The sequence below is a fragment of the Brienomyrus brachyistius genome, chromosome 12 (genome assembly GCF_023856365.1).
Source record: "Brienomyrus brachyistius isolate T26 chromosome 12, BBRACH_0.4, whole genome shotgun sequence".
Lineage (NCBI taxonomy): Eukaryota > Metazoa > Chordata > Actinopteri > Osteoglossiformes > Mormyridae > Brienomyrus > Brienomyrus brachyistius.
Window position 1 is genome coordinate 6021441 of NC_064544.1, and position 27763 is coordinate 6049203.

At 47.1% G+C, this 27763-nt stretch overlaps 1 protein-coding gene and 1 long non-coding RNA gene across 6 annotated transcripts; one reads left to right on the forward strand and one right to left on the reverse strand.

Annotated features, from left to right (window-relative positions):
- Positions 1 to 7310: 7310 nt before the first annotated feature.
- Positions 7311 to 24378, reverse strand: ttc29 (tetratricopeptide repeat domain 29). 5 transcript variants are annotated; one of them, XM_048971804.1, is made up of 10 exons: positions 24318 to 24378; positions 23811 to 23915; positions 23517 to 23606; positions 20517 to 20740; positions 18472 to 18657; positions 14875 to 15087; positions 13277 to 13362; positions 10278 to 10369; positions 9933 to 10056; positions 7311 to 9124 (listed from the first exon to the last, which is right to left on the reverse strand). In XM_048971804.1, exons 2-10 carry the CDS (start codon positions 23903 to 23905, stop codon positions 8882 to 8884), a joined length of 1353 nt encoding a protein of 450 aa, XP_048827761.1. In that variant the 5' UTR covers positions 23906 to 23915; positions 24318 to 24378; the 3' UTR covers positions 7311 to 8881. The 5 variants fall into 5 exon arrangements, with proteins under 5 accessions (XP_048827761.1, XP_048827762.1, XP_048827766.1 ...); XM_048971805.1 differs by having other exon boundaries at positions 8952 to 9174; XM_048971809.1 differs by having other exon boundaries at positions 8984 to 9124; positions 9933 to 10009.
- On the forward strand, positions 15579 to 15863 carry LOC125705312 (uncharacterized). Its single transcript, XR_007381465.1, has 3 exons — positions 15579 to 15657; positions 15703 to 15747; positions 15793 to 15863. It is a non-coding gene; the product is annotated as an uncharacterized LOC125705312 (long non-coding RNA).
- Positions 24379 to 27763: the final 3385 nt, after the last annotated feature.

Sequence of the window (27763 nt, forward strand, 5' to 3'; positions counted from 1 at the left end):
ATGCCGCACAGAATCATTTACATAAAGTCCTTAAGGCAAATAACTGTTGGGGGGGCTCTAATTTATATCTGATCGAAATTAGCCGTCATTATGCGCTCCATTAGCAGCGTCTTTAATGTGCTTCTAAGCGCCATTTGTCAAGCAGCTTGTTAATATCCTTCTAGTCTTTAAAGTTGAGAGCTCATTAAAGCCGATGTCCTGTTATCGGTGCCATTTTGCAGAGGGATATTGCAGCAGATCATCTATTTAAAATCCCCTCTCGCGCACGTTTAAAATCAACGTGCCTTCGAAGTAAAACACACAAGACAGTGTGAGGTATAAACATCAGGACGCGATGGTACGGCTTTCGTGCATCGCATATAGTCGGAATATGGCCTTATGCTGTTCAAAATCCAGGAGAAATTAAGAAGTTCATAGCGTTTTCTCTCTGACCTTAGCATTTTCCGTGTCATTTATTATAGAAACAAACTATTACACATTATTAACAAATTTGCTCATTTCTTTTATTGCAAATTAGTATACAGAAGTGTAGAAAACGAGAAAAAACTGAGAATTACGTTTCATTCCTTTAATGCCTAAGTGCAAGACACTAAAAAGACGTAGCCTACAAATGTTGTGATGAATGTATTAGCGCAAAATTTTAACAAATGCGCTGCCAATACGAAGGAGATGAAAGACATCGCTTTACTTTGTGAAAGGTCGCTCGTTTTCTGATCACGATCCTCAAGCCATAATCACGGCCAAATATTTCGCAGCAGGCGGGATCTTCGCGCGTCTTATTAGTTAAAACCTCCGGGCGAAAGCAATGAGGAGAGTAATTAGGATGCTAAAGCTAGGTGTAAATAAAAGTAGCCGAACAGCCGTGACAGATGAGGCAACCGGGTCAGGCTCCCATCAAGGAGCGCAGTTGGCAGCGAATGACACAGTAGCGCGCGCCAGGGGCCCGCAGGCGATGTCGCGCGAGGCGCTCCGTAACAATGCATAGCAAGTACCTGGGCAGCGAATCACCATCGCAGACAACAGACGCAAAAAAACAGCATTAATGTGGAAAATTAAACGTGCCGTTTGAATTTAGAACAAGAAGATATATTAAAATATTCACACGGGCTATGCACGACGTTTTTATTAGTTTATTGTATTTTAACCATAATAAAATAATTACAAGATTAAACCCAGAGTATTTTCCTCAAACGAAACGCATTCCACCCTGCAGCATTTGTGGGCTTATGTAGGGAACGTATGTACATTCTGCTAAACCAGAACTCACCAACTATGATGTAAATGCAGAGTGTAACTGCATTCCTTGTCCATCCATCCATCATGGGGCCCTGTGGGCTTAGGAGCCACAGGACACAATGACGGGGACACGTCTGGTGCATTCTGTCAGAGCAGATCTGTGAGAGCAGATCTGTGATAGCAGATCTATGAGAGCTGATCTGTGAGAGCAGATCTGTGAAAACTAATCTGATAGCAGATCTATGAGAGCTGATCTGTGAGAGCTGATCTGTGAGAGCTGATCTGTCAGCATGGTTTTGTACTGAGGAGTTAAATGGAAGAAACACTGGGAAAACATACAAACGGCTCGCACTCAGAGCACCCCCCAGAGGCGTGAGATAGTATCGCTCACCACTCTGCCACCGCAAAGCCCCATGGGAAAGAAACTACAAAATGCATTAAAATGTAGCATTAACTGAATTTCAAAACAACATTTTTATAATATTAATGTAAAATGATGTTTTATCATTAATAATGATAAATATATCAAAACAATTAACTTGTGGTGGGCTATTTGAACTAGGAATAAAATAACAGTGATTAATTAACATATTTTTATAAAGTTAACAAAAGAAAGGGAAAATAAAACAGTTTAATTAATTATCATTACCTTGGATAAAACAAACCTACCCTAAATTAGCAGGGAAGACAGAATTCCAGAAATTTAAGGTATAAACCGACCTAAGCGTGTGTATTACGGCTTTTCTTACCTTAGGAAACCAGATAAGATTTTTGGGCAATTCTCAGAAGTGCAGGAGAGAAGCCTTTGAAGTGGCACCCTGAGGCTGCAGTGATTTGGGACGCTTGATAAAAAAAAAACCGGGCTCAGAGCTGGAGCCTGTGCCAGAGACGGCTGGGCTTGTGGGGGGGGGGGCATTGGGCTCTCGGGGCAGCCCCGACCCCCCTGGGTCTGACTGTGCCTGCGCTCAGCTGGGAAGGGGCATGTGACTCGCAGTCAGGTCCAGTCGACAGCATCCGGACCGGACCGCTGCAAAACGTTCATGTGACTGATAAAATGCCGTGTGACGGGTCAGATGGTAACACGCTAGCAGGGTAAGGAAACATGGCCAAAGGGTTATAAATAGGTGGTGGTGGTGGGGGGGTTGTCTACCTGGCAGGCAGGTGGGGTCAGACACCATCCTGTGGGCCAAGATCCTCTAGCCAGAGATCAGATTTGGGCAGAATTACAGGCCAAATGTCAGGCTCAGAAAGACCTCCCCAGGGTTTAGGGAGGGTTGGGGAGACAGTGTGTGCTGCTGGGAGAGAGGGAGCAGGCGCATGGCGGCTCACACGCGACATCAGAGGGGCGGTCTCTCAGGCTATGAGGGTGGGGGCTTATGGAAAGTGTTAAAGTGGTCACTCACCTACATAGGGAGACACCCCAAAGTCGTGGTCATTCCGAGGAGGACTGAGGAGGCCTCTGAAAGGACAGGCGCTCTCCAGGATGGTGGGCCAGGCGGGGGAGGATCCCCCCCTCCGATACGGCCATGACGGTGACCCGTGTGGAGGGTGGCGAGACGGCGGCGGCATGAGGCACGAAGGCCGAGGAGGCGGCGGAGTCGCCAAAGCAGGAGGCGGTGTGAGGTCTGCGCACGGCAGCCCGGGTCACTCGGCGCTCGCAGCCGGAGCAGATGGTTCGCTCCGCAGCTGAGCTTTAACGGCAGCATGACAGGCTTCCTCCCCACTCTACACTCCATATCACATATAGAGCCCAAGGTGCATCTTTCAAAAAAGCAGCCAACTCTGAAACTGCCGCTGTGGAATTGTTTAAGCAGAATTTCTAAAACATTTTCCTCGCGTTCTTTGATTTTCGCACGGTATCTTTTCACCGGTACATTTTCCTCCTCGCTGTTTCTGTGACAGCTCCAAGCTACCTGTGGGACTTTGAAATACTTTGAATATCCAGATACCTAAACAAAATGATTCAGCCATAAATAAAAAAGGCTAATTCCACCCGTAAATGTAGCTAATCGCCTGACAATGCAGGAAATCGTATTACATACTTGCTGTGTGTTACAGAGCCCCACGCTTCGTGTTCTTCATCACTAATACATGCCTCAGTGCTCAGCTCGGAAGCTAAACATCCTGGCACAGCTTTTACAATTGAAATACCCCGGTAGATATGAGTAGTTATGTGATTACTCTCTGATTACTCACCGGCTGCATTTCTTAGCTCCGACTTGCTGTCCTGCTGCCAAGCAGTTGACTGAGGATCTGACCAGCAGAACATGGAAAACTTGTTGACATTGGAAAGTTGCTCCTTACCAACTGTTGTGCCACATCAGGATGCATATTTGTACACAATCATTGCAACACGATAACAGCAGTATCCTTTTATAAAAAATGTCCATAAGAACACAAAACACAAAATTATACTTACACAATAAAAATATTAATCAAAAGGTTTTTTTTTTTTTTTTAAACAAATTGAATATTTCTATAAATACCTAAATCTTTCAATTGGTAGATTTAGTAAATATTATACTTAGAAAAGCATACAGACTTTCAATGGAGCGAGGTGGAGTCTGCGGGGGGGGGGGGGGGGACACTAGGCTTCTCCCAGGCCGACCTGCTCCCTCACATGCCCCCCCCCCCCCAATTGTGTTCTTTGTTTACTTTCAGCATTTATGTATGTAGACGGTATGTAAACATAAGAAATTATGTATGTATGCAGTATGCAAATATGAGTATTTATAGATATATACAGTATATAAATATGAGTATACATGAACATACGATATGAGTATCGATGTACGTACACAGTATGTAAATTTGAGTATCTATATATGAACACAGTATATGAGTGTATCTCACAGTGTGTAAATTTGAGTATTTATGTATGTACACAATATGTAAATATGTGTATTTACGTATGTACACAGTATATAAATATGTTTATGTATGTACACAGCATATTAATATGAAATTGCGCCTGACTCATAACTGGTTTAGTCAGCTGATCTCCGATGCCGTGGATAAGCACGCAAATCACGTGTGGATGTGAAAGCGAGGATCCCACTGCGCCAGTCCCTCTCCCTCCGATCCCGTCCACGTCACTAACACATAACTCTCTCCCATGGTTCCCCAGTCAAGCCTCATCTCCTGGTAGTAATTATTACCACTTTGTACCCAGAATAAACACCAGCAGCGGCCTTTGGAGAGGATTGCCAACATCAGAACCGCATGCTGCATGTACCAGGCCTCATGTACCAGGCCTCATGTACCAGGCCCGTTCAGCTGCTGGATGCATTACACTCCTCTCACTGGATCCAAACTCCCCACGTCCGTCTCGGAGAGATTCTCGGAGTTGGACTACGTTGAAGCAGAGTATTATTACTACACAGGGTCGTCACTCTGCCCTCTCGAGCTCCAGACCAACTGCAGCCTTTAATTGGCTAATTAATGGTGATTTAGCAGTGGTCGTAATTTGACCAGAACTGACAGGAGCCATATCTCCCCAACGGATCTCGATGGTGGCAGGGGGTCAACACTGCCTCTGCGTGCTTTGGGGGGCATGTGCATCCCCGATCAGGACAGCTAGTGACCCATGGGTCTGCTGTAAATTACTCAGCGGTTCAGTTTTCCTGGTCAGTGTCTGCAGAGCAACATTTCACAGAAAATGCATGATCTGACACTCAGACCAAATAATTAAAAAATACAAGGATAAAAGCAGTCATCTCCTGAAATATTCGGGTAACGTCAATAATATTCCCGGGTTTGATGAACTAATGGTTAGTCTGGTAAGAAAGACATATTTAAATTAAGCAAATGAAGATGTTGGATGCAACCATTATTAATGCAGCGGAGAGAGATCTCACACGGCTTTGACAAAATCCAGCGGCAGCGGGGAAGCTCTGGGAGGCCTTCATCCAGACCTGCGTCCCAGAGAAAACCACCGCACAAGACAGCTGACGAGGAAGAGTCACAGCGCAGCGTCGTCTGTACAAACAGGATAGCGGTATCCCTGGGCTGCTCTTCGGAAGCCTTTGTTGTCTTTGAGAGCTGACATAAAATCTGTAGAGATCTGTTTCCAAAGATCTTCCCCTCTAACTTTACAACATGCATCCCCTTTTTAGTGTTTTTTAATGATGGTGTGGGTCAGGCCATGAAACATACCACCCCTGTCACTTCAGAGCACGTCAAAAGTACTCGCTGCATGCCTTGTACTGATTGTGGGCTGTGTACTGCATACCAGCCTAAAGATGACCCTCTTCTGCGTGTGCAGAATAAATACTATAGTGGCAATGGACTCGAATACTGCTTCAGGCAGCGGTGACCTTCGCGGTTACAGACCACACCACTAGAATCAGTTTGGCTTTGAAGTACATTTATCGGCAATACTTGAATTGGGGAAAATCAGGTGCCGATACTCCCCTTGGTATTCAGTACCAGGTGTCGGTACTCTCCTTGTCAGTCAGTACCAGGTGTCGGTACTCCCCTTGGTATTCAGTACCAGGTGTCGGTACTCCCCTTGTCAGTCAGTACCAGGTGTCGGTACGCCCAGTGTTATTCAGTACCAGGTCCCGGTACTCCCCTTCATATTCAGTACCAGGTGCCGATACTCCCCTTGTTATCCAGTACCAGGTGTCGGTACTCCCAGTGTTATTCAGTACCAGGTCCCAGTACTCCCCTTGTTATTTAGTACCAGGTCCCAGTACTCCCCTTGTTATCTAGTACCAGGTCCCAGTACTCCCAATGTTATTCAGTACCAGGTCCCAGTACTCCCCTTCTTATTCAGTACCAGGTGTCGGTACTCCCCTTGGTATTCAGTACCAGGTCCCAGTACTCCCCTTCTTATTCAGTACCAGGTGTCGGTACTCCCCTTGGTATTCAGTACCAGGTCCCAGTACTCACCTTCTTATTCAGTATAAGCAGATATTGAGAGGTACTCTGAAAGGAACACCAAAGAGGTGCTGGTACTGCATATCAGGACGCACAAGCCCACTTTAAACACTGCTTATCTGTGTGCAGAGCCGTTCGGTACCATACACCAAACATCAGCTACCCTGCTCCACTGACTACTGAATGACTGTTTGCATTATTTTTACTGGAGGAAAGCTTTTCTTCTGATAAAAAGAATATTAATCCATCACACACGCAAGAAAAACGACAAATTGCAGCATCCGCCTGTACTGTTCCTCCGCTCCCTCAATTACGTGAAAACGCCCACAGAGATGCATTTGTCTTTTGAAACTGCAGGTTTTTCCCCCCTGAACAGACTGAACGCCAGCACTGGTTTCCCTCGCAAAAGACAAGCGACGGCTTCATCACGCTGCCACGATGTTCTGACACCTGTGGAGAAATAAGAATGTTCTGGGAGGTCGACATTACTCCGCCCGGACGGCCACGTACGTAGACGGCCGCGGGGTCCAACCTCGGAGGCACATTCAAACAGGTAGGAACGACGGCCCCCCGAAAGAACGAGCACAGTGATGGAAACACTGGGGCCTCCATGCTTGAGAAAAGCTCCTCCAGTGTCTCCCTCGCCGTGCTTAAAATGCTTCGGGGATTCTGGGGACGAGCAGAAGCAATAAGGCCGCCCTGAAAAATGAACGCTGTAATTTTTTATCATGAAAACGACGCATTACCTTGGACTTTATGCGAGATGGTTTGAAGCCTCGCTTTTTAATGATGGCCCTCATTTGTTAGTGCCCCTTAAATTATTAATTTCTTTTATATTCCAGTAGTTATTACATGTCATAACTGTGTATCTATGGGGTGAAATTTAATGGCGTTGGCTGGACCTTAAGAAAAAGGCCGTAAATGTTAAACACTATTAAAAATGCACAATCAACCAAATATTTTCCTTGGCGCATTTTGAGAGCATCGTCACCGACCGGCGTGATATGGTGACAGTCATGCTGGGATATTCACACGACGTAAAACCCAGCTCTGGGTTAAACCGTAACATTGGTTTGACCTAAATGCCGTTGATGCAAATATGACAGGATTAAGAAGATGGGATTTGGGATTCAGAGAGCTGTGCTGGGTTTGATATTTTTCTCTGCCTTTAATCACTTTCTTACTCTTTGAGCTTCTGTCATCAAACTGAGGTTTATTTCTCACATACACAGTTAGTGAAATTCAACACAAAGCTCAGTAAAATGCTACAAACACATAAACGTTTGCTGTGCATTGCTTTAAACTTAGAGCGAGACTACATGAGCTTAATGGAGTACGCCGAGGGGTGCTTCCTGAACGAACCCCACTGAACACTGACTGTGTCACATCAGCTGGGAGGTGCTGAGGTCAGGTTGTGGGGCCCATTCTCCTCTACACCCCGAGTGACAAAGGCGGAGCATTCTGACCCAAATGACCAATCCCGCACAGGCACAGGCCAAGGTGGGATTACTGCTGTTGCATGTGTATGTCACACAGTAAACATAAAATGCACACAAATGAAACCACGTAGCACTGAGGTTTCAGGTGATCACACCCTACAAAAGGACCCCATGTACTACACTGCTGAGACCCCCATGAGAAAAGTCACGGTCCAGTTTTAATGTTGTCTTAACTATAAATAAGTTGTGGTACCTGACAGACGTTTCTCTCACTCATCGTCTTATATGTTGCTCTCTGGAAGTCGCTTAATGAATTCACACCCCATTTTACTCATTAATGTGCTCAACTGGTTTCATCCTACTGGAGTCAATGTAGATCATCCAGGAGCATCGGGAGACCCAGCAGAAACACGTCACGATCGGGCGGTGGGAGCGGTTTGTAGCTAAGTGCTAATTAGCACACAGAATCCACCTTGCTGGTCCGGAGCTGGCCAGTCACCCAGCGGCTGGGAAGAAGCGAAGAGAGCGCAGCCTTTTAAAAGGAAGAAGAAAGGAAGGAAGCAGGAAGGCAAGGTCCCGGCTGACGGGGCCCCGTCCCACTGCATCTAGGAGCTGCTGTCAGGACGTTTTATCTGGGCCTTTTTATCACGGCGCCCAGGCCGGCCGCGGGGTCCCAGAGACCCGCCACCTAGCAGTCATTCGCAGGCACAGCGCCGAGGTCCCGGGCGGCTCCAATGGATCTGATCCTCGGATTCTCTTATTAGGGGCCTCGCTCAGACCTGCCGCCCCTAATAAGCCTTCATGGTGACACAGCCTGGGAGCCGACTGCACCCAGCCAGCTCCCGCACGGTTACCTAGGGAACGTGCCCTGCAAAGCCCATCGCTCATGAGTGGCAGAAATCTGGGACAGAATCGTACCGTCTGACTATGCAGTGTCACTTGTGTTTGGCAGGATATGATCTTTTAAGTCGCCCGTTTCCTGCAGAAGCTGCAGGCGTTTGGTCAACGCAGCACTTGGGTTGGAGAGGTCAAAACCAGCTGTTAACCAGCAATTAAATAAGTTAATTCTGCAGCTGGTGACACATGAGGCTCCGCCCAAGACTCGCCCTTTGATCCAATTCATCGTCATTCAGATCTACGGGTTCAGTTACTGGTTTGATAAAAACTCCCCAAACAAAGGTGATGGTGCCCATTAAAGCTGAGGCACTTTGTCACATTGAGAAATAACTTCACGGCAAAGTCACTGTAATAAAGGGGTAATTATTTTATAAATTTAAGACATCTGCAGCTAAGAGGTCATATGATCAAGCAGTGAGATGACACTGTCACTGGAAAGCCCCCCCCGCCGTGTCACCAAACGTGCCCCTCCGACTGTCCTTCCACGCCAGTAGCCTGGGCACGTCGGCGAGCGGGGACGCCCCCCCGCGGCTGCTGGGGGCTGCTGTCATGTGGAGGGCGCGGGCGATGCCGAGGTGCACCCGGGCCCTACGGAGCAGCTCCTGGCGGCCGAGCTCCTCGCCCATCTCCGAGGCCCTCAGGAACATCTCGCAGGCCCTGTCATACGCGCCCTGAAGGAGAGCGACGTGCAGAGTCCAGCTTCACTCCTGCTCTTCAGGGGCTTCGACAGAGTGAGCAGATACGCAGTAACACGCATTTTGTACATCTTGTAATTTCCTGCAGCAGGAATTCCATGTAGAACCCTAAACTTCCAGCTGTTCAGTGAGTAAACACCAGAGAATGACTAGTGTTGTATTTCTGCGGCCCTGGTCTTTCGTCCCACACAATGTTTTACAGGATAATGAAACACGGAGGAGCCCCCATCACAGACATGCCAAACATCGCTACTCTTAAGTAGAAGTTAAACATCACAGTCACTTTCAACTATTTCCTCCAGCGATAGGCCTTAAAAGTCAGGGTATGTTTACGAAAGGCAGCGATAGGCCTTAAAAGTTAGGGTATGTTTACGAAAGGCATCGATAGGCCTTAAAGGTGAGGGTATATTTACGAAAGGCAGCGATAGGCCTTAAAGGTGAGGGTATGTTTACGAAAGGCAGCGATAGGCTTTAAAGGTGAGGGTACATTTATGAAAGGCAGAGATGGGCCTTAAATGTGAGGGTATGTTTATGAAAGGCAGCGATAGGCCTTAAAGGTCAGGGTATATTTATGAAAGGCAGCGATAGGCCTTAAAGGTGAGGGTACATTTACAAAAGGCAGAGATGGGCCTTAAAGTTGAGGGTACATTTAGGAAAGGCAGAGATGGGTCTTAAATGTGAGGGTATATTTATGAAAGGCAGCGATAGGCCTTAAAGGTGAGGGTATGTTTACGGATGGCAGATATCAGTACATATTCTATCCATATTTATTGAATGCACATACGTTTGAGATGAAGATGGTTCCAAGGTACAAGTAGACGACCCCCAAGCTGCCACGCTGGCTGTTTCCTGCAGACGCCTCCGCAAATTCCAGAAGGTACTGTATGGCCTCATCATGTTTCCCTTCACTGTGTCAATGAAATCATCTCATGTTCATGTCAGGAAACAAAAATTTGCTAACAGACCATTATGGCTGAATGAACTGGACGACCAACACCTATTAGTGTTCACTGCAAAATGTTTTTTTCATGCTGCATATTTGAATGGTTCATCATCCCGGTTTGGACGCCGGAACCTTCTGGAACCTTCCGGAACCCCACAGGTCACAGACCAATTGCCAGGCTCTCACCTCTGCAGCGACTCCGCTACAGCCGTATACGTGTCGCCAAGATGGTCGAGATCTCCCAGCGCCGTGCAGATCTCCACGTGCACCTTCAGATACTGCCGCAAAGGAGAGAGCATGAACACAGGCAGACTGGGGCTCACGTAGGTCAGGATGTGATGCTGAAACACAGAGATGCCTCCCTGCACCACACAGAAAATTTGGGAAAATTACTAACCTTAAACGGACATAAATGTAAGTGTGTGGGGGACACAGCAGAAGGATTTCAACACAAGCGCAGTTTAATCCATTATTTGCAGTATTATAGAAAGGGATTTGCCTGGTTGAGTGAAATGGCAAGAACCAGGAAAAGCTGAGAAGCCTGTGAGGTTTTGTCTGCTTAATAATGCAGCAGGCTGGGGGGGGGGGGACTAAGGCTGGGAGTGAAAATGATGGGTGAGACCATATGTGGCTGGGGGGGGGGGGCGATGAGGGGGCTCAGCACAGACCCCTGTCACATACCCACATCTAGGGACAGAACAGTCATAGAGAACCAGTCACCGACTTACTACATCAGCAAACATGAGCGCGGAGACGGCACCAACGCACAAGTGAAGGTCCCTATTAGTCGTGTGCAAACAGGAGGCCTCTTCCCATCTGAGGCTGTCGAGGTTGTGGGTGGGGGTGGCGAGGGTGTGTTTAATACAGCGCGACTCTGTGACGCAGATGAGGCCCTCCGTGTCACTGTGACCGTCAGGCAGGCCCTCCGTGTCACTGTGACCGTCAGGCAGGCCCTCCGTGTCACTGTGACCGTCAGGCAGGCCCTCCGTGTCACTGTGACCGTCAGGCAGGCCCTCCGTGTCACTGTGACCGTCAGGCAGGCCCTCCGTGTCACTGTGACTCTCAGGCAGACCCTCCGTGTCACTGTGACTCTCAGGCAGGCTCTCCATGTCACTGTGACGAGACGCACAGCGGCTGTGTCTGCCCGAAATCCGACACGGAGAACCAGCGATCAGCCAGGCCAGAGGCTCCCCTGTAACTTTTGGCAAGCAGCAGTGATTACCGTAAAATACCTCGATGTGAGTACTTAAATACTATTGGTTCATGGCATACACACAAAACAAATATTATCATCAGTTAGAATCGCACTGAGCAGCCCAGTACTGGATAGGCAGAAAGATGATTGATGGATGGTTTATGACCAGTAAGATAATAAGAGGTCCTGAACAGAAAATGGCTGTAGGGATGGTAGGGCAGGTCTGGTAGAGCAGGGTGAGCTGGGGTAATCCCTTCTGGATCCCCAGTAGAGCTCTGGCCTGACAATAAACAACACTCTACTCATTCCCATTTAATCCCAGCCAGGAGGAGAGAGTCACCGCTCCGACCTGCAGATGGTCTCATCACATCATTTATCCATAATTGATGAAACAGGGAGGTCAGATGTAATGGCCGCCATTGCTGCGAGAATGGGCCCTGCCACTTACTGACAAAGCAAGAGAAGGGGTGGCATCCGGCGCCGTGGGGGGGCTCGCGCCAGGGGAGGCGGCGGTCCCCGAGGGAGAAGCCCCTAGGCGCAACGGGCAGCGGCGGTGGCAGCACGAGACCAGAGCGAGTGAGCGAGCAAAGGAGGAGAGAGCAAGATGAAGGGATGAGCTCTCAGCGGAGGGGAGAGCGATCGCAGCCCAACTGCCCGCCTCGCTTTCATCTCGGAGCCGGTGTCGGCTGTAATACGGCCGCTTGACAGGACGCCGAATCCCTGCAGGACGGCACCCCCAGCCCGCAGGCGTGAGCCGGGCTGCAGGCGCAGAACCCAGCTGCATGGCTAAATTCCTGGCTGGACTTTTATTTTCAGGCATCAAAGCCCGGCTTTCACTTGCTTCGCTGTTTTGCATAAGTGAACACGGAGGGTCAACGAAAACAAACACAGCAGCTCCACTGACATCCAGGCACTTATGTGTTATTGATCAGTCCGGCTTTATACCGCAGAAGCCAAGCAGAGCATCGAACGGCATCACCGTCCATCTCACCTGATGTCTGTGTAAGGTAAACGTTTGGACCATCGTGTTGAAAATTAACTTTGAGTTTTGAGATGTGAGCAGCAGCCTCCCATTCAGCAGGCCATCTGTTACTCCTGTCAGCTTAGTGCCGCCGCAGAGCAGGTCTGCAGCCTCTCATGCACTTTCAGACAGGAAGAGTTTAAAAATGAATAAACGCGCAGTGAATTTATCTGGCTACGGGGAACGTATTTCTTATTTAAACGGCGATTTTCAAATCCCATTCAGAAGTCTGGGAGTGCCGGAGTTCAGCGGATCGGATCTGAGTTTTCTGCATTTGGCAGACCCCAGCCTGCGGTATACTAAAACAGTATGTACCATGTACCAGTGTAGCAACGGTCACTGGGTCCACGGGTGCCAGTTGGGGCCCCGCTGTGTGGTGGGACCCCAGAACTGGGGGACATCTTGAAAGAATCTTGAAGAAGGAAATATTCCAAATGATATCTCGGGCATTAATAAATTATAAATGCTATTATTTTTATATAAGCCCAACATCTTTGATGATAAATAAAGCATTACGGCTGAGATGCCTTTCAACCCAGACACCTCTCTCGACACCAGGGGCGTGTCTCATACACGTCAATCAAGCAAAAACAGCCACGCCTCCACGTTTAGACCGGCAGAAACCAGTCAGCCTGCCCTGTGATTGGTCCGTGTCTAACGTGGAGCCGTAAAACACAGGAGTCCCATGAGAAAAAACACAGAATGGTGGCAAGGAAGAGCAGCACAGACTAGCCGTGAGGGCAACCCAGCATTCAGGTTTAGAGAGGGGACACGGCTGTCGGCCGCGGCAGAGAAAGCGGCTGCTGAGTCACATTCGCCGGCCTTTTACGCCATTCTGCGTGTGCTGCAATGCTAATAAATCAAAACATGTGACATGTCAGCAGTGAAGGCTAGCTGAGTTAGCGCCATGGCTAGCTGAGTTAGCGCCATGGCTAGCGTGCGATGACCCTGGAGTACGGGCACACTCACTCTCCTGGCTGCCTGATGGTCCTGCACGAGTCGGTACGCCGACCCAAGTCGATACGCTGCTTCCGCTTCAATCTTTTTATCTCCAGCTGGAAACAAATAACCAAGTGAAACAAGGCTGAAGATTAAAGACAAAGACTAAACAGAACACGCATCCTGAGCCCAGGCTGAGTGGTTATACCTTCGGTGTGATTATTGCACCATCAGGAGGAAATTTACCCAGAAGCCACTGGGCTCACAGCCTCGGGGAGCCTCTGTTCGATAGGCTGGCCCCGTCCTCTGCTTTACTGCCCTGTGTTTTATGGCTCTTAAATAACTCGCCTCAGGCTGCACTAACACCTTAAATCAGTCTCTGTGTATAACGGCAGCAACCTGAGGAGAGAGACCCTCTTCATGAGGCATTGAGAGCAGCATCTAGGGAAGCCACAGATAATTAATAATTAGCACTGCTGGTTTTTCACCAGTTACATAAACGGCAGCACACAGCAAACCAGTGAAAAATTTGTGCCTCATTCTGCATGACTACTGGTGTAAGACCAAGACTGCAGTGAAGCCACCTGGGGGGTTATGTGCCTCATCCTGCTGTGTTTAAGCCAAAATGCTCTCCTGCGTTTGTTCATCTGGTCAAACTTGTCGCTGTTGTCCCTGCGTCACGCCAACTCTCCCGGCCAGGTCGACGTCACAATCACACAGCGTGATTTTGGGAGAACGGCTCCAGAAATAAACGGGACCAGTAAATGGGCTGTACCGAACTATACTGGAAATGGGCTGTACCGAACTATACTGGAAATGGGCTGTACCGAACTATACTGGAAATGGTCTGGACTGAACGCCAGCACATGCAGAACTCGGGATGAAGCAGGACGATTAATCTTCTAAGCTTTGGTTTGTGTTCCATGGTTGGCATAACAAATGAAAGTAGCAGCTTTCAGCACAGCGAATCTCCTCTGAAGATCCTCTGAACTTCAGAAGCCTCCTGCATGGTTTATTTCACTAGGAGCCTAATAACAGTTCATTCTGTCATGTTCTTTGCGTTCGTTTTCCCGCAGTGTGGGAAAGCTGGAATCGCAGAGGCATTGACCTGAGGTCAACAGAAGCGGCAGGAGAAGCACCTCCTGCAGAATATCAGAAGGTTCCAGATGTCTCCTGTCAAGTGGTAGCTGTCACTGTCGGAGTGACTGGGGAGTCACTGGCTCTCCTCGCATCGCTCTTTATTTCAGGACACCCTTCCCATCACCTCCCCTACTCAGTGAAGCACCAGTATACATGAAGGTCGAGACCAGGGGTTCTCAAAGTCCGGTTTGAAGTACAAAAATATACAACGTAATCCACTAAACCTCACACACACATAACTCGGCATAATTCAGTCCCCCCCCAAAAAATAAAGCATTAGAAAGTTCCCAATTTTAGTTCCCAGTTGTTTTGTTATTGAAAACGGACCCCTGACTTGTCTGAATGAAACGTCATGCGAACCATTGATCTACAAGTTTATGAACCACTGGCAGATGTGGGGTAGATGACTGCTCCCACACCCCCCCCCCAAATAGGTAAATGGCTGCCCCTTTCCCCCCCCCATTGGGTAAACGACTGCTTCCACACACCTTCTTTTGCCATCTCGAGGGCCTTCAGCAGAGTCTCGATGGCTACTTGGTGCTCCTCATTCTCCAACATCTTCTTTGCGAGTGATGAGTAGATGGTGGACAGACTCTGGCAGGTCCGCGCGCAGCAGCTCCGGCCCACCCCGTCCGTCCAAGTCCTGCCGGCTGCCAGGCGACGGGAAGCTGTAGCACACTCCACTGCGGCTTCCAGACGCCCTGAATCACATTAACCCATCACTCAGCACTGCCAGGGAAATCCGGCACCGAGTCAAGGAATAAATGCAGTTATCAAAGCTGTCTGCAGAGCAGCAGCATCATGCCGGGGAATAAAGGAGCCATTTACGTCTTTCTGTGAGGGAAAACTCAGCTCGACACGCTGTAGACTGAAGAATGTTTACGAAAACATATTCTGTTACGCAGAGAAACAGTAAGAAACACAGATTAAAACGCAGAATGATGACATCGGTATCACGTAAGTGTATGTCAGCAGTTTCTGTTAACACTCTGCTTATAAAATCAGTGTCTATAAATGAACGACTGTACTGTTAATTGGCTCTGACTGTCAGCGGGCAAAAGTACCTAGATTCAAGTTGTTACTGTCAATATACTAAATAAAACATCAATACAGTAAATGTCAATACAATAACATTTATCTCATATAATCTACACTTACTTACTGCCATATAATATTTTTTATATTGCCTAATTTAAATGTATCACGTAGTAAATCGACAGTAAACAGTGCCAGTTTGTACGATGTTAGTTGTGAGACACTATGCTTCACGGGTGTACTCTCCACCACACGGCTACACAGGCTACGCTTAATCGCAGGTATACTCTCCGCCACACGGCTACACTGGCTACGCTTAATCGCGGGTATACTCTCCACCACACGGCTACACAGGCTACGCTTAATCGCAGGTATACTCTCCGCCACACGGCTACACAGGCTACGCTTAATCGCGGGTATACTCTCCGTCACACGGCTACACATGCTACGCTTAATCGCGGGTATACTCTCCGCCACACGGCTACACATGCTACGCTTAATCGCGGGTATACTCTCCGCCACACGGCTACACAGGCTACGCTTAATCGCGGGTATACTCTCCGCCACACGGCTACACAGGCTACGCTTAATCGCGGGTATACTCTCTACCACACGGCTACACAGGCTACGCTTAATCGCGGGTATACTCTCCACCACACGGCTACACAGGCTACGCTTAATCGCGGGTATACTCTCCACCACACGGCTACACAGGCTACGCTTAATCGCGGGTATACTCTCCACCACACGGCTACACAGGCTACGCTTAATCTTGGTTATACTCTCCACCACTTGGCCACACACGCTATGCTTAATCGCGGGTATACTCTCTACCACACAGCTACACTACTATACTTACATGCAGGTATAGCCTCCGCCACACACTATGTTTACATGTAGGTATAGCCTCCGCCACACACTATGCTTACATGCAGGTATAGTCTCCACCACACTTACATGCAGGTATACTCTCCACCACACTTACATGCAGGTATAGTCTCCGCCACATTTACATGCAGGTATACTCTCCGCCACACACTATGCTTAAACACAATTACCCAGGTGCTGGGGGAGAGGAAACAAAAATGTAATTCTCTCAGCCCCTATTTTGATGTCATTTTTGATTCCATGAATATTTTATGAAATGGTCCAAACCAGAGTCATATAACATTCCTGCATTACTGATGCAAGTGCCCGTAAGCTGCAAACATTAGAGCATGATTGAACGCATTAAAATGAACTCATTCGGCTGCATATTGATTACTTGATGGCAAAAGAGATACTCCACTCAAACAAATCAGCAGAAGATTCTGTGTTTTTGCATTAAGTGCGAAAAAACGTCATTATTCCCTGGCATTACCTCTTCTTATCATTAACACAGTAACATTATGAATATTTATTATGTTGGAGAACAGCTCACATTATTACTTAGGTAATGGCATAGATATTCTAGCAATCTGTGCTGTTACACAGGTGTCAGGAAATGTAACAGGAAACAGTGTATGCAAGGAGGCAATCTGCCCTGTTACACAGGTAACAAGGAAGGCAACAGGAAATAGTATGTATAAGGAGGCAATCTGCCCTGCTACACAGGTAACAGAGAAGGCAACAGGAAATAGTATGTACTGTATATGGAGGCAATCTGCCCTGCTACACAGGTAAGAGGGAAGGCAACAGGAAATAGTATGTACTGTATATGGAGGCAATCTGCCCTGCTACACAGGTAACAGAGAAGGCAACAGGAAATAGTATGTATATGGAGGCAATCTGCCCTGCTACACAGGTAACAAGGAAGGCAACAGGAAATAGTATGTATATGGAGGCAATCTGCCCTGCTACACAGGTAACAAGGAAGGCAACAGGAAATAGTATGTATATGGAAGCAATCTGCCCTGCTACACAGGTAACAAGGAAGGCAACAGGAAATAATATGTATAAGGAGGCAATCTGCCCTGCTACACAGGTAAGAGGGAAGGCAACAGGAAATAATATGTATAAGGAGGCAATCTGCCCTGCTACACAGGTAACAAGGAAGGCAACAGGAAATAGTATGTATATGGAAGCAATCTGCCCTGCTACACAGGTAAGAGGGAAGGCAACAGGAAATAGTATGTACTGTATATGGAGGCAATCTGCCCTGCTACACAGGTAACAAGGAAGGCAACAGGAAATAGTATGTATATGGAAGCAATCTGCCCTGTTACACAGGTAGCGAGGAAGGCAACAGGAAATAATATGTATATGGAGGCAATCTGCCCTGCTACACAGGTAAGAGGGAAGGCAACAGGAAATAGTATGTATATGGAGGCAATCTGCCCTGTTACACAGGTAGCGAGGAAGGCAACAGGAAATAGTATGTATATGGAGGCAATCTGCCCTGCTACACATGTAACAAGGAAGGCAACAGGAAATAGTATGTATATGGAGGCAATCTGCCCTGCTACACAGGTAACAAGGAAGGCAACAGGAAATAGTATGTATATGGAGGCAATCTGCCCTGCTACACAGGTAACAAGGAAGGCAACAGGAAATAGTATGTATATGGAAGCAATCTGCCCTGCTACACAGGTAAGAGGGAAGGCAACAGGAAATAGTATGTACTGTATATGGAGGCAATCTGCCCTGCTACACAGGTAACAAGGAAGGCAACAGGAAATAGTATGTATATGGAAGCAATCTGCCCTGTTACACAGGTAGCGAGGAAGGCAACAGGAAATAATATGTATATGGAGGCAATCTGCCCTGCTACACAGGTAAGAGGGAAGGCAACAGGAAATAGTATGTATATGGAGGCAATCTGCCCTGTTACACAGGTAGCGAGGAAGGCAACAGGAAATAGTATGTATATGGAGGCAATCTGCCCTGCTACACATGTAACAAGGAAGGCAACAGGAAATAGTATGTATATGGAGGCAATCTGCCCTGCTACACATGTAACAAGGAAGGCAACAGGAAATAGTATGTATATGGAGGCAATCTGCCCTGCTACACAGAAAAACATCTACGTTATTCACTGGTTAAATAAGAAAGCAAAGATCGCCTGGCTTTACCTTGTTCCATGTAGATACGGCCCATGTTAAAATTCGCTTCCGCCTCCCTTTCCCCCCCATCCATCTTAATCCGCTGGGCAGAGTCCAGGCAGACTTCATAAAAGTAGTCAGACAACCACTTGTCCTCTTGGTCCTCAAAGTAGCGTGCCAAGACCACCTGATTGTCATACACCTCTTCATAACAACCTGCAAAGCGAACAATAATTAATAAGAATTTCAAATATCAAGTGTCATGTGTGACCAGCATGAAAGGAGCCACACAGCAATACATCATTACAGCCATGAAGGCTACTTTCATGCGGACAACACTGTACTATTAGCCTTACAACTATCACATAATACATAACTAAAGTACAGACTAACAACAGTTTTTTTCCCTACAACTCCAGAGGAAATTTTAAACAAATAATCTGCTCTTATTGCTTAGCACCAAAGTTGACAGAATATACTGTGCATTAAAAATATTTTTAATAACCCCAAGGTAAACCCGATGTTTTAACCGCAAAATTAAACCCAGTGTGGAATCAGGAAAACAAACAGCAGAGTTGGTGTTTTAGAAGATAGATCTTGGTCCGGTGAGACCAGTAGTCCGCTTCACAGTTGCCGTAACTGACAGTAACGCTGCTCCATGCCGCCCTGCCTGAGTCCACAAGTCGACCTCTCAGCACACCTATGCGAAAAGGCCGACTGTGCACACAAGCAGCTTCTGGCAATGAATCGCGTCACAAAGGTAGATCTCATCCTACCAAAGCAGCCCACCCTGGACCGTCTGTCCATCCTACCAAAGCAGCGCCCCCCGGAGGGTCTGTCGATACTACAGAAACACGTTGCTTGATTTTAAAGTCTGGATCTGTACACAGCGCCCCCTGGAGGATCTATCGATACTACAGAAACACGTTGCTTGATTTTAAAGTCTGGATCTGTGCACAGCGCCCCCCGGAGGAGGTGCTGCATCATTCGACACTACCTTATTTCTAAGTGCCTCCCCAAGCCTCTGACAGCCTAAACAGTACCTGACATTAAACTACGGCCAATACCTAAATATTCGCATAATAAATGAAGAAATCTCTCGTTTCCCTGCGGAGTGAACACCACCACACTGATGTGTACAAACCACAGAGCTATGCCAAAGCAGGACACCAGGGGGCGCTGACTCTTTCAGAGCAGTTATTAGGGGCACTTGCATGGTCTCTTCCGCACCTTTCGGTGCCTGAGCCCAGCCACGTCTCTTCTTCCTGCTTTGTTGCTGTTTATCAGCGGCGTTACGCAGGGAAAACGTGTCACACAGCCTACTGTACAACAACCCTTCCAGTGCTGCTCCAACACAAGACTGAGAGTCAAAGGAACACACTCGTAATCCCGGACTGTATTAAGTGATACTGGAACCTCATTCAGCAGCCTGGGTGTGAGAGACGCAAACATATGACCTTTACCGCATGAGAAGCATTAAAAGCAAACCTCACTGGGCCACAGTCTTGCGTGCCGCCACTTCCGGTTGCGGCTGGTGTCCGATAAGGAACGTGTTACAATGAGAGGCTTGTCATATCAGATGGGCCACGTCTTCGTTCGACATCCTGACCCTGTGGCCACTCTGCCTCCAGGAACCCCCCCCCCTAAACTGGGAAGGCTGGATACTCCCGTCCCACACCCCCCGCCCAATTGGCTCGGGTCTCAGGGGGGGCTCACCCCACCAGCGCCCACTGGGGCCCAGTCGACAGGAATGCATCTCGGGCGGGAGGACCGGAGCTGACAGGACGTCCCCCCCCCAGACCTCCTCGCCGTGGACGGCCCACCCGACATGTCGGGCATCCTGCACCACGTTTGTTGTCATTGTTTAAATCACGATGGCCAATACAGGGAAATGGATGCAAAGCAGGCAATTTCGCACAAAGGCCTGAAACCAGGGAGCCTCTCAGTTCGGTATAAAACGAAGACTCAGCATACTGGCACTTTAATGAATTCGTCTAAAAAAATGGAGCAGATTCGCAGATGAGAGCTTCTCGTGCTCCAGGCGCCTTCGACTTTACCCAGAATCCCTGGCTTACCTGCTCTCTGGGCTTCCTCAGCCCTGGTCAGGAAGCGCTGAATCTGCTCCAGTTTGTGGGGCCGCTCCTCCAGGGGCCTGGGCTGCCATATGCCTGACCCGGGCCCCGGGGCCTCCCCGGAGGCGGCCTGCTTCTGGATCAGAGCGAAGATCTCCCTGAAGGACCGGTGGTAACCCTTGCGTAGCATGTCTATGCAGATGTTCTGCTTGAGCGAATTCCGGAACCTGAGCATGCAGGGAGGACACAGAGGAGGTGTTAAGTGTGAAACGTCGACTTAATTCTACATCCTGTTACTGCTTTTGGGTTCACAGCCCCACACCACACCAGTCCAGATGCCACCTCATTCTCTCTATGTACCTCTCTGCCAGGACCTCATATAAAATTATCTTTACCACCCATTTTCATTCACTGTGTATCCAGCTCAGGTCCTTAAAGGAACACAAACATAGCACAGCTCAGCACAGTCCAGCAGTCCCACAGCATGAGCCCCCCCCCCCAGCTGTGGGAAGCCCACACTGTCACGGGGACGACAGAGCAGGAGGTGGGAACGTACCACCAGTCCGGAAAGGGGGGGGGGGGTCCCAGTCCCGGTGGAGCTCAGCCGTGGGCAAATCCATGTGAATTGCACATCATGTGCACAAACTTCCACATGTCACGAGAAAGTTAAATGAAAAAAATGAGAAATGAAATATACAGTCTAGCCTGCTATGTGTCATACGCTTCAGTGGTACTGGCCAGCACTTGATCATGCATTCCTCTTGATAGTTCTACTTGGGGATTGCTGAGGGAGAGTGTTTTATCAGGCTCCTTTAAAGATTTGCCTTCTCCTGAAGCTACTTCAGCATGTGTTGGGGTCCGGTCAGTCCTCCTCCTTTTTCCTGTAAGATCTCCTCCTTCTTTATCCCCACACTCCTGACAGACGACAATATGACCCATAACTTGCTGGGCAAGGATGCTGGCAAAAGTTACAATTTTGTCTTGTGTGGAAAAAAACAACTGCGAGATACTAAAGCCTCGTCTGCGATGTCTGAGCGTGTGCAGTAAGAGATTGCAGGAGAGATGAAAACTCAGCACTGCTGTTGTTCTAGTTACTTCTAACGAATCTCGTGAAACAAATTTAGATCAACAATATCTATACATAAGATCTAAATATATAGAACAGTGTGTGACGACGTTTGTGCAGTGAATAAGGGTGTAACTTGTGAAAGTGCTGATCATTCAGGTCTCTTTGCCTTTAAATTAGAAAATTTTACTAAACGCATTATCATTAAAATTCAAAACAGAAACTCGATGCATTAAAATTAAACAATGTTAAATAAAGCCAATCTCAGTGACATAAAACTTTGTTCTTTTTATTCCACACACACCCTAACTCTCTTCCACCCACCTTCCATAACCGCTCATCCTATTCAGGACTGTGGGGGGTCCGGAGCCTATCCCAGAAGCTATGGCCACAAGGCAGGGGAAAACTAAGGATGGGGTGCCAAGCCATCGCAGGGCGCACTCACACACCAATCACCAACACAGGCAATTTGGTAACTCCAACTAGCCCTCAGCATGTTATTGGACTGGTGGGGGGAGGGGGGGAAGTACCCAGAGGTAACACAGAGAACATGCAAACGGCACACAGATGGAGCTACGGCAAAGACTCAGTCCCAGGTAACAAGGTGTGAGACAACTGTGCCAATCACTGCACCACCATGCCACCAAGCAGCAGCATTCATCTATCCATCCATCCACTTTCCAAGCCACTTATCCTACTGGGCCGCGGGGGGTCCGGAGCCTATCCCAGAAGCAATGGGCACGAGGCAGGGAACAACCCAGGATGGGGGGCCAGCCCATCGCAGGGCACACTCACACACCATTCACTCACACATGCACACCTACGGGCAATTTAGTAACTCCAATTAGCCTCAGCATGTTTTTGGACTGTGGGGGGAAACCGGAGTACCCGGAGGAAACCCCACGACGACATGGGAAGAACATGCAAACTCCACACACATGTAACTCAGGTGGAGACACGAACCCGGGTCCCACAGGTGTGAGGCAACAGTGCTAACCACTGCACCACCATGCCGCCCCATACAATGCTAACCACTGCACCACCATGCCGCCCCATACAGTGCTAACCACTGCACCACCATGCCGCCCCATCAGCAGCATTCAAAATAGTGTAAATTTTGTATGGCTTGTGGGGACACCTATTGGTCCAGTGCACATACTGCAAGGCATTGCCAGGGATGTAGGCAACTGTCGGTCCTCCTCACAGGGCCTAGGGTTCATGTTCCTGTAGAGACTGATTGTGCGTGGGTGTGTCTGCGTGTGTGTGTGTGTGTGCCTGCAAGCGAGTGTGTGTGTGATTTGCTGTCATCCCAATCAGGCTACTGACCTGCCATGCCTTAGATAAAACTGATCCAGAATACAAATGGATCAGTATGAGCCATTCAATAATGTGTGCGAGCGCACATTTACATCTGACAACATTCCTAGAGCATCCTGCTCTGTTTGTCTTTCACGAGACACAGTGATGAAACTGAACTCATCCTTCAGTCACGTACAGATCCCTGAGCTGCCAGCGTGCTGTCTGCTCCAGTCTGGCCAGCTGCTGTTCCGCCATGAACCTCTTAAACTGCTCAGTGAAAAATTCCAGATGTGAACAGGGTAAAAATGTGAATTCATCCAATTAAAAATATATTCGCCCACTATTTTCTTATTTGTTTTTCCTTACATAATACCTGTAATCTTTTTTCCATCTTCCTGTGCTTTGGGTTACCTTGCCGAGGCGCAGCACAAATGCCTTCGAATTTGTTGTGACTGTCACAGATTTCGTAAAAATCACAACTGTGATCACCAGCAAAGGATACCCATGCACACATGACTCAGACTCCTTCACGCTCCACGCATGTAAAACTCACCCCCTGCCTCACAAATACAAGGCAACTGGAAACATTGTTAATTTTTTACGCGTAATGCATTTTTAAGAGTAGTTTGGCAGCTCACCGAGATGTTTGGTCCCTGGACGGGATCGGACCCGCGCTGCTTTCATTCCCTTCATCACTGGACCCCGATTCACCTTCATCTTTGCACGGCCTGAAACAAAAGAATCCTTAAATGTCGGTAACTAGTCGATGCCACGTATTTAAAAGGATTTGTGCAAGATTAAAATAATGAATCAAGCTGCTTAAGACCATGGCTTAATAAACATTTTCCAGAAGAATAAGGATTCTATGTCTCTCCAAGCACGATAAAATGCCGGGAATTCCTGAAAAATCCGTCGGGAATAAACGCTCGTACCTGCGTGCAGGCGCCGCGCGTCCCTTCCGTCCGCAGCCGCTTCTTATATCAGGCAGAAAAGATACGTTTAATCTCGGCACGACGGAGCTCCTCATTATTCTTTAGCTGTAAAGAATTACCACACTATAATTATCACCGATTCAGTTCATAATAATTGCAATAATGTGCACTTATATTTCGATCATTATCATAACAATTTAATGCTGTTAATTAAACTGGCTTGCTCTACGAACGGAGATTAAGCTGGGCATTTGCATGTTTTTCACGACGGCGATTTTAGCCACACTTCAGATAATTTTATTACTTGACTTTCGAATTTTTAAAATTACTTTTAATTCCGTTGTCTATGCGGTTATAAGTCTCTGGTTTACTTTTACTAACACAGGCGTTTTTAGACGCGGTTTATTTCCAAAAAGCTAGCTAATACGTTATCCCAAACACAGTCAATAAAAATAGCGAAAAACAACAGCAAATAGCCCAAATGAACTACAGAGAGACGGCGTTCACCTAGCTGGCACACGCAGCCATTAAAACACACGGGAGACGCGTCAGGCAGGCATGGCGTGGCGGCGTAGCTATAGCAACGGTCACGGTCGTCAGGAAGACGCCATAGCCATAGCAACGGGCACGGTCTTCGTGAAGACGCCGTAGCCATAGCAACAGTGCCAGGAGGTTCTGTGGGGCCTCTCCCTCATCGGGTAAGGCTATCTGGTTCAAATACTATTTATGTAGTGCAGTCGGTTCCAAGGTCTCCAAGCTGACTTTTCAGACGTTCGTATAAAACAGGTACATTTCAGTCCAGTGTTAATTTCAGTCAGTCCTAGGGTGGGCAGAGTAACGTCACCGATGGGCCCCTGAGCGAGGCCCTTAATCCCGAATTGCATCAGGCACTTGCTTACCCTGCTTTCTCAGCTGTATGTCGCTTTGGATAAAAAAAGTTTCTGCTAAACCATAAAAATGCAAAAATTAAGGTGCAACACGTCTTAAAATGTTCAATACTGTGGGTGGCACTGCCTTGACTTTGCTGATGGATCTGGGTGTAGTAAATACAGCTCTGGTACTATTAAGTAATATTACTAGTCGAAAGGCCGTTTGGATGCTGTTGTATACAGATTAAGAATAATTGAAAGCTGTCAGAATGACATTGTAAACGTGCTACTTACAAACAGAGGAGAGATGGTTTGTGAACCTTTCAGAAAAACGCATTAACTTGACCTAATAAGTGAGCTGATATGTCCAAATAATCTATAAGGGAAATATTCTTTAATAAATAACACAAAAAACTGTAGTTTTCCGTTTTATGTAACACATTGATCCTACATGTTTTTGTTGGAGAGGACCAAACGCTTCCTGTTTCCGCGAATTAGTCTCTTTCTTCAGACCGGAGATGTTTCTCGAAAAGCTGTAACCCTGTGTTTCCGGACGCTTTACACGGTATATTCACCTCATTTTAGGTCACTGAGGTATTTGCGGCTGAGTTAAGGACAGGATATGGATATTTATGTGATCATCCTAGCAATTTTCAGATGAGCTGAGCGGAGTATAAATGTTTTAGGATGAAAGGCTTTTCCTCCTTGTACCCACTATACACGCCACCCTTTTTATCTGCGCTTTCTGAAAACTGATATTAAACCTGTAGCGTATTTGGGTAAGACTGGGTTTTCTCGTTATGCTGCGCTTCCTTCTGAAACTTTCCAATTTCTTCCCATTAGGAATACTGTCGAATATTTGCGTTAACAGTGAACTTCACTAATGTAGCAGTAAATGTGGTTTCTTTTATTCAAAATAACTTACAGTAGAATGACTATACGTCTTAATTCTCTGTGAAACAGTATCTTTCTCGCGGTACACATGAGACATGCCTATCAAGGGATTAACATTAGTAAACTGATCCGTTTACTACCGTGATTATATTTTAGTTAGTTATTTAGTAACAGCACAGGTGTATGACTAAAGGCCATAAAACAATGGGACCCGCGTTAGCTTTTCGGTGCATTATAACTGCAACAGAACAGGAAAGAGAGGGCGGGTTAAAATGAGGGTATGGAGTTGATGAAACCGGTATGAAAGACAGACTAGTGTTCTACTATATTTGTAAAAAAAAAAATAATAAATTAAAAATAAAGAGGACTGTCTGCAGCGGAATCATGGCCCCACTGTTAATCAATTATTACAGATCTGTGAGGTTTCCATCCCATGTTATAGAAACGGCTTCAGAAGGTTTTTCTTTTCTTTTTTTACATATTATGAATTTTACAGTGATGGACCAGCAGTGCCGGGTTAGGCCGATCTCCATGGAAAGACTGGTGTCTAAAGTACGCGCACGTAGACGCTTGCTTTTAAATTCAAACGGACCAATCAGATTCCAGCTTTAGAACTGGCGCCACAGTATAGCCTTGCTGATATCTGCACGTCGCGTTTGGAACATTGTGTTTATACCGAGAAACAATTCGGATGGATGTAACCATTTTTCTTGTCTGTCATATTAAAATACGGGTTTCCATCACAGTGTTGTGATGAACCGTGTCAGTCGAGCAGGCAGAGAACTTGGAATCAAGGTCAGGTAAACGCGGTTTTCCATAACCAAAAGGGATTTATTTGGGGCAAACGGGGAACCATATTGGACATCCGTCAATGACAGCCCTGGGGATACTCAGACTTAAATACACAGGACATATCAAACTGACGGAAAACAGCTGGTTACAATCGGGGCAGCACACGTGGTTAACGAGGGGGCGTGGCACACACGGGAAGCGGACGAGCTGGGCGTGACAAGTGTATTCTCATTTTCATTTGAGAGGCGACAGGCTGTGGATTTAAAGTTACACTGAGAAACAACGCTTGTCTCAGTTCTTCTATTTCAGTATGTTCTGTATTCCAGTATAATCTCTATATTTAAATACGTTCCCCACATTTTCATAATTTCACTATTTCTTAAATGCTGTTGTGTTTGTGAATGTCTGTAGCTCAGCTCCTAGTTTCCAAGGACAGGACACCCTGAAGGTATTTAAAACCTCAGAATGCAGCTTCAACTGTCATATTCCTGACTCATTTTGTCAATGTGCTCTTTACAGTTTCTCTTTGCAGTCATATCTTAATTTCCTTCCATCCATCCATCCATCCATCCATCCATCCATCCATCCATCCCAGTCGTATAATAAATATTGAGGACTTGACCATCCATTCTCTACCTTCTGATCCAGTACTTTGTCACGGGATCATTCCTCTACAACATTATCATTAACACATAATTAGAAGTATTATAAAGCCATATCACTGGTGAGACAGCACTCTTTGTTCCAGTAACGTGATGTTGGGGTTTTGGCAAGTCGACTAACACCCCCCACAACCACGAGCAGCATGAACAGGCAGTAGACGGAGATTTGGATGGATGGATAGCCCATCTCTGCTGCATGTGTTTGTGGCTGTGTGCTCTCTGTCCCTGGTGTCAGCGTGCAGGAAGGACATAACATCACAAACCCAACCCCCCCCCCCCCCCAAAGTCCTTGTCCTCGAGCACCAAGGATCTTTTCAAATAAAAATGCAGTTTTTTCCCACAGTCTTTTAAGGCCAAATTCTGCATGCAAATCTTTGACATATGAGATATCAATGTAGACAGACAGATGCGAACAAACCTAATCAGCGATCATATCATTTATTACGTTTTATTTTAACACATCCAGCGATGAAATGGCTCGTTATATAATAAATGTTAAGCTCAGCATTTTACTTTAACTTCTGTTCTGCTTTCTAGTCCAAGGCCTTTTTGTGTTTCTTAATTTTTTTATCCAAAAATTGTGAAAAATTGATGTTCATGTTGCACGGTCCTCATTCGGGGAAGCCGATTATTCCTGGTAGCCTCGTGTCTGCGTGATGGCAAACTACACGGAATAGATCCCGTCATCCAAACACTGCTCTGTATGTAAATACGCAGCGTTTGTTCCTCAAAAGAT

Excerpts from the sequence above, each read along its gene's own strand:
- ttc29 (XM_048971804.1), bottom strand. The coding sequence starts at position 23,905 with ATGAGGAGCTCCGTCGTGCCGAGATTAAACGTATCTTTTCTGCCTGAT. Across the intron at positions 13,363-14,874 it reads CCTCGAGATGGCAAAAGAAG|CTGGAGATAAAAAGATTGAA; the intron begins GTGTGTGGAAGC and ends ATTTGTTTCCAG. Across the intron at positions 10,370-13,276 it reads ACCATCAGGCAGCCAGGAGA|TATCTGAAGGTGCACGTGGA; the intron begins GTGAGTGTGCCC and ends CCTTTGCGGCAG.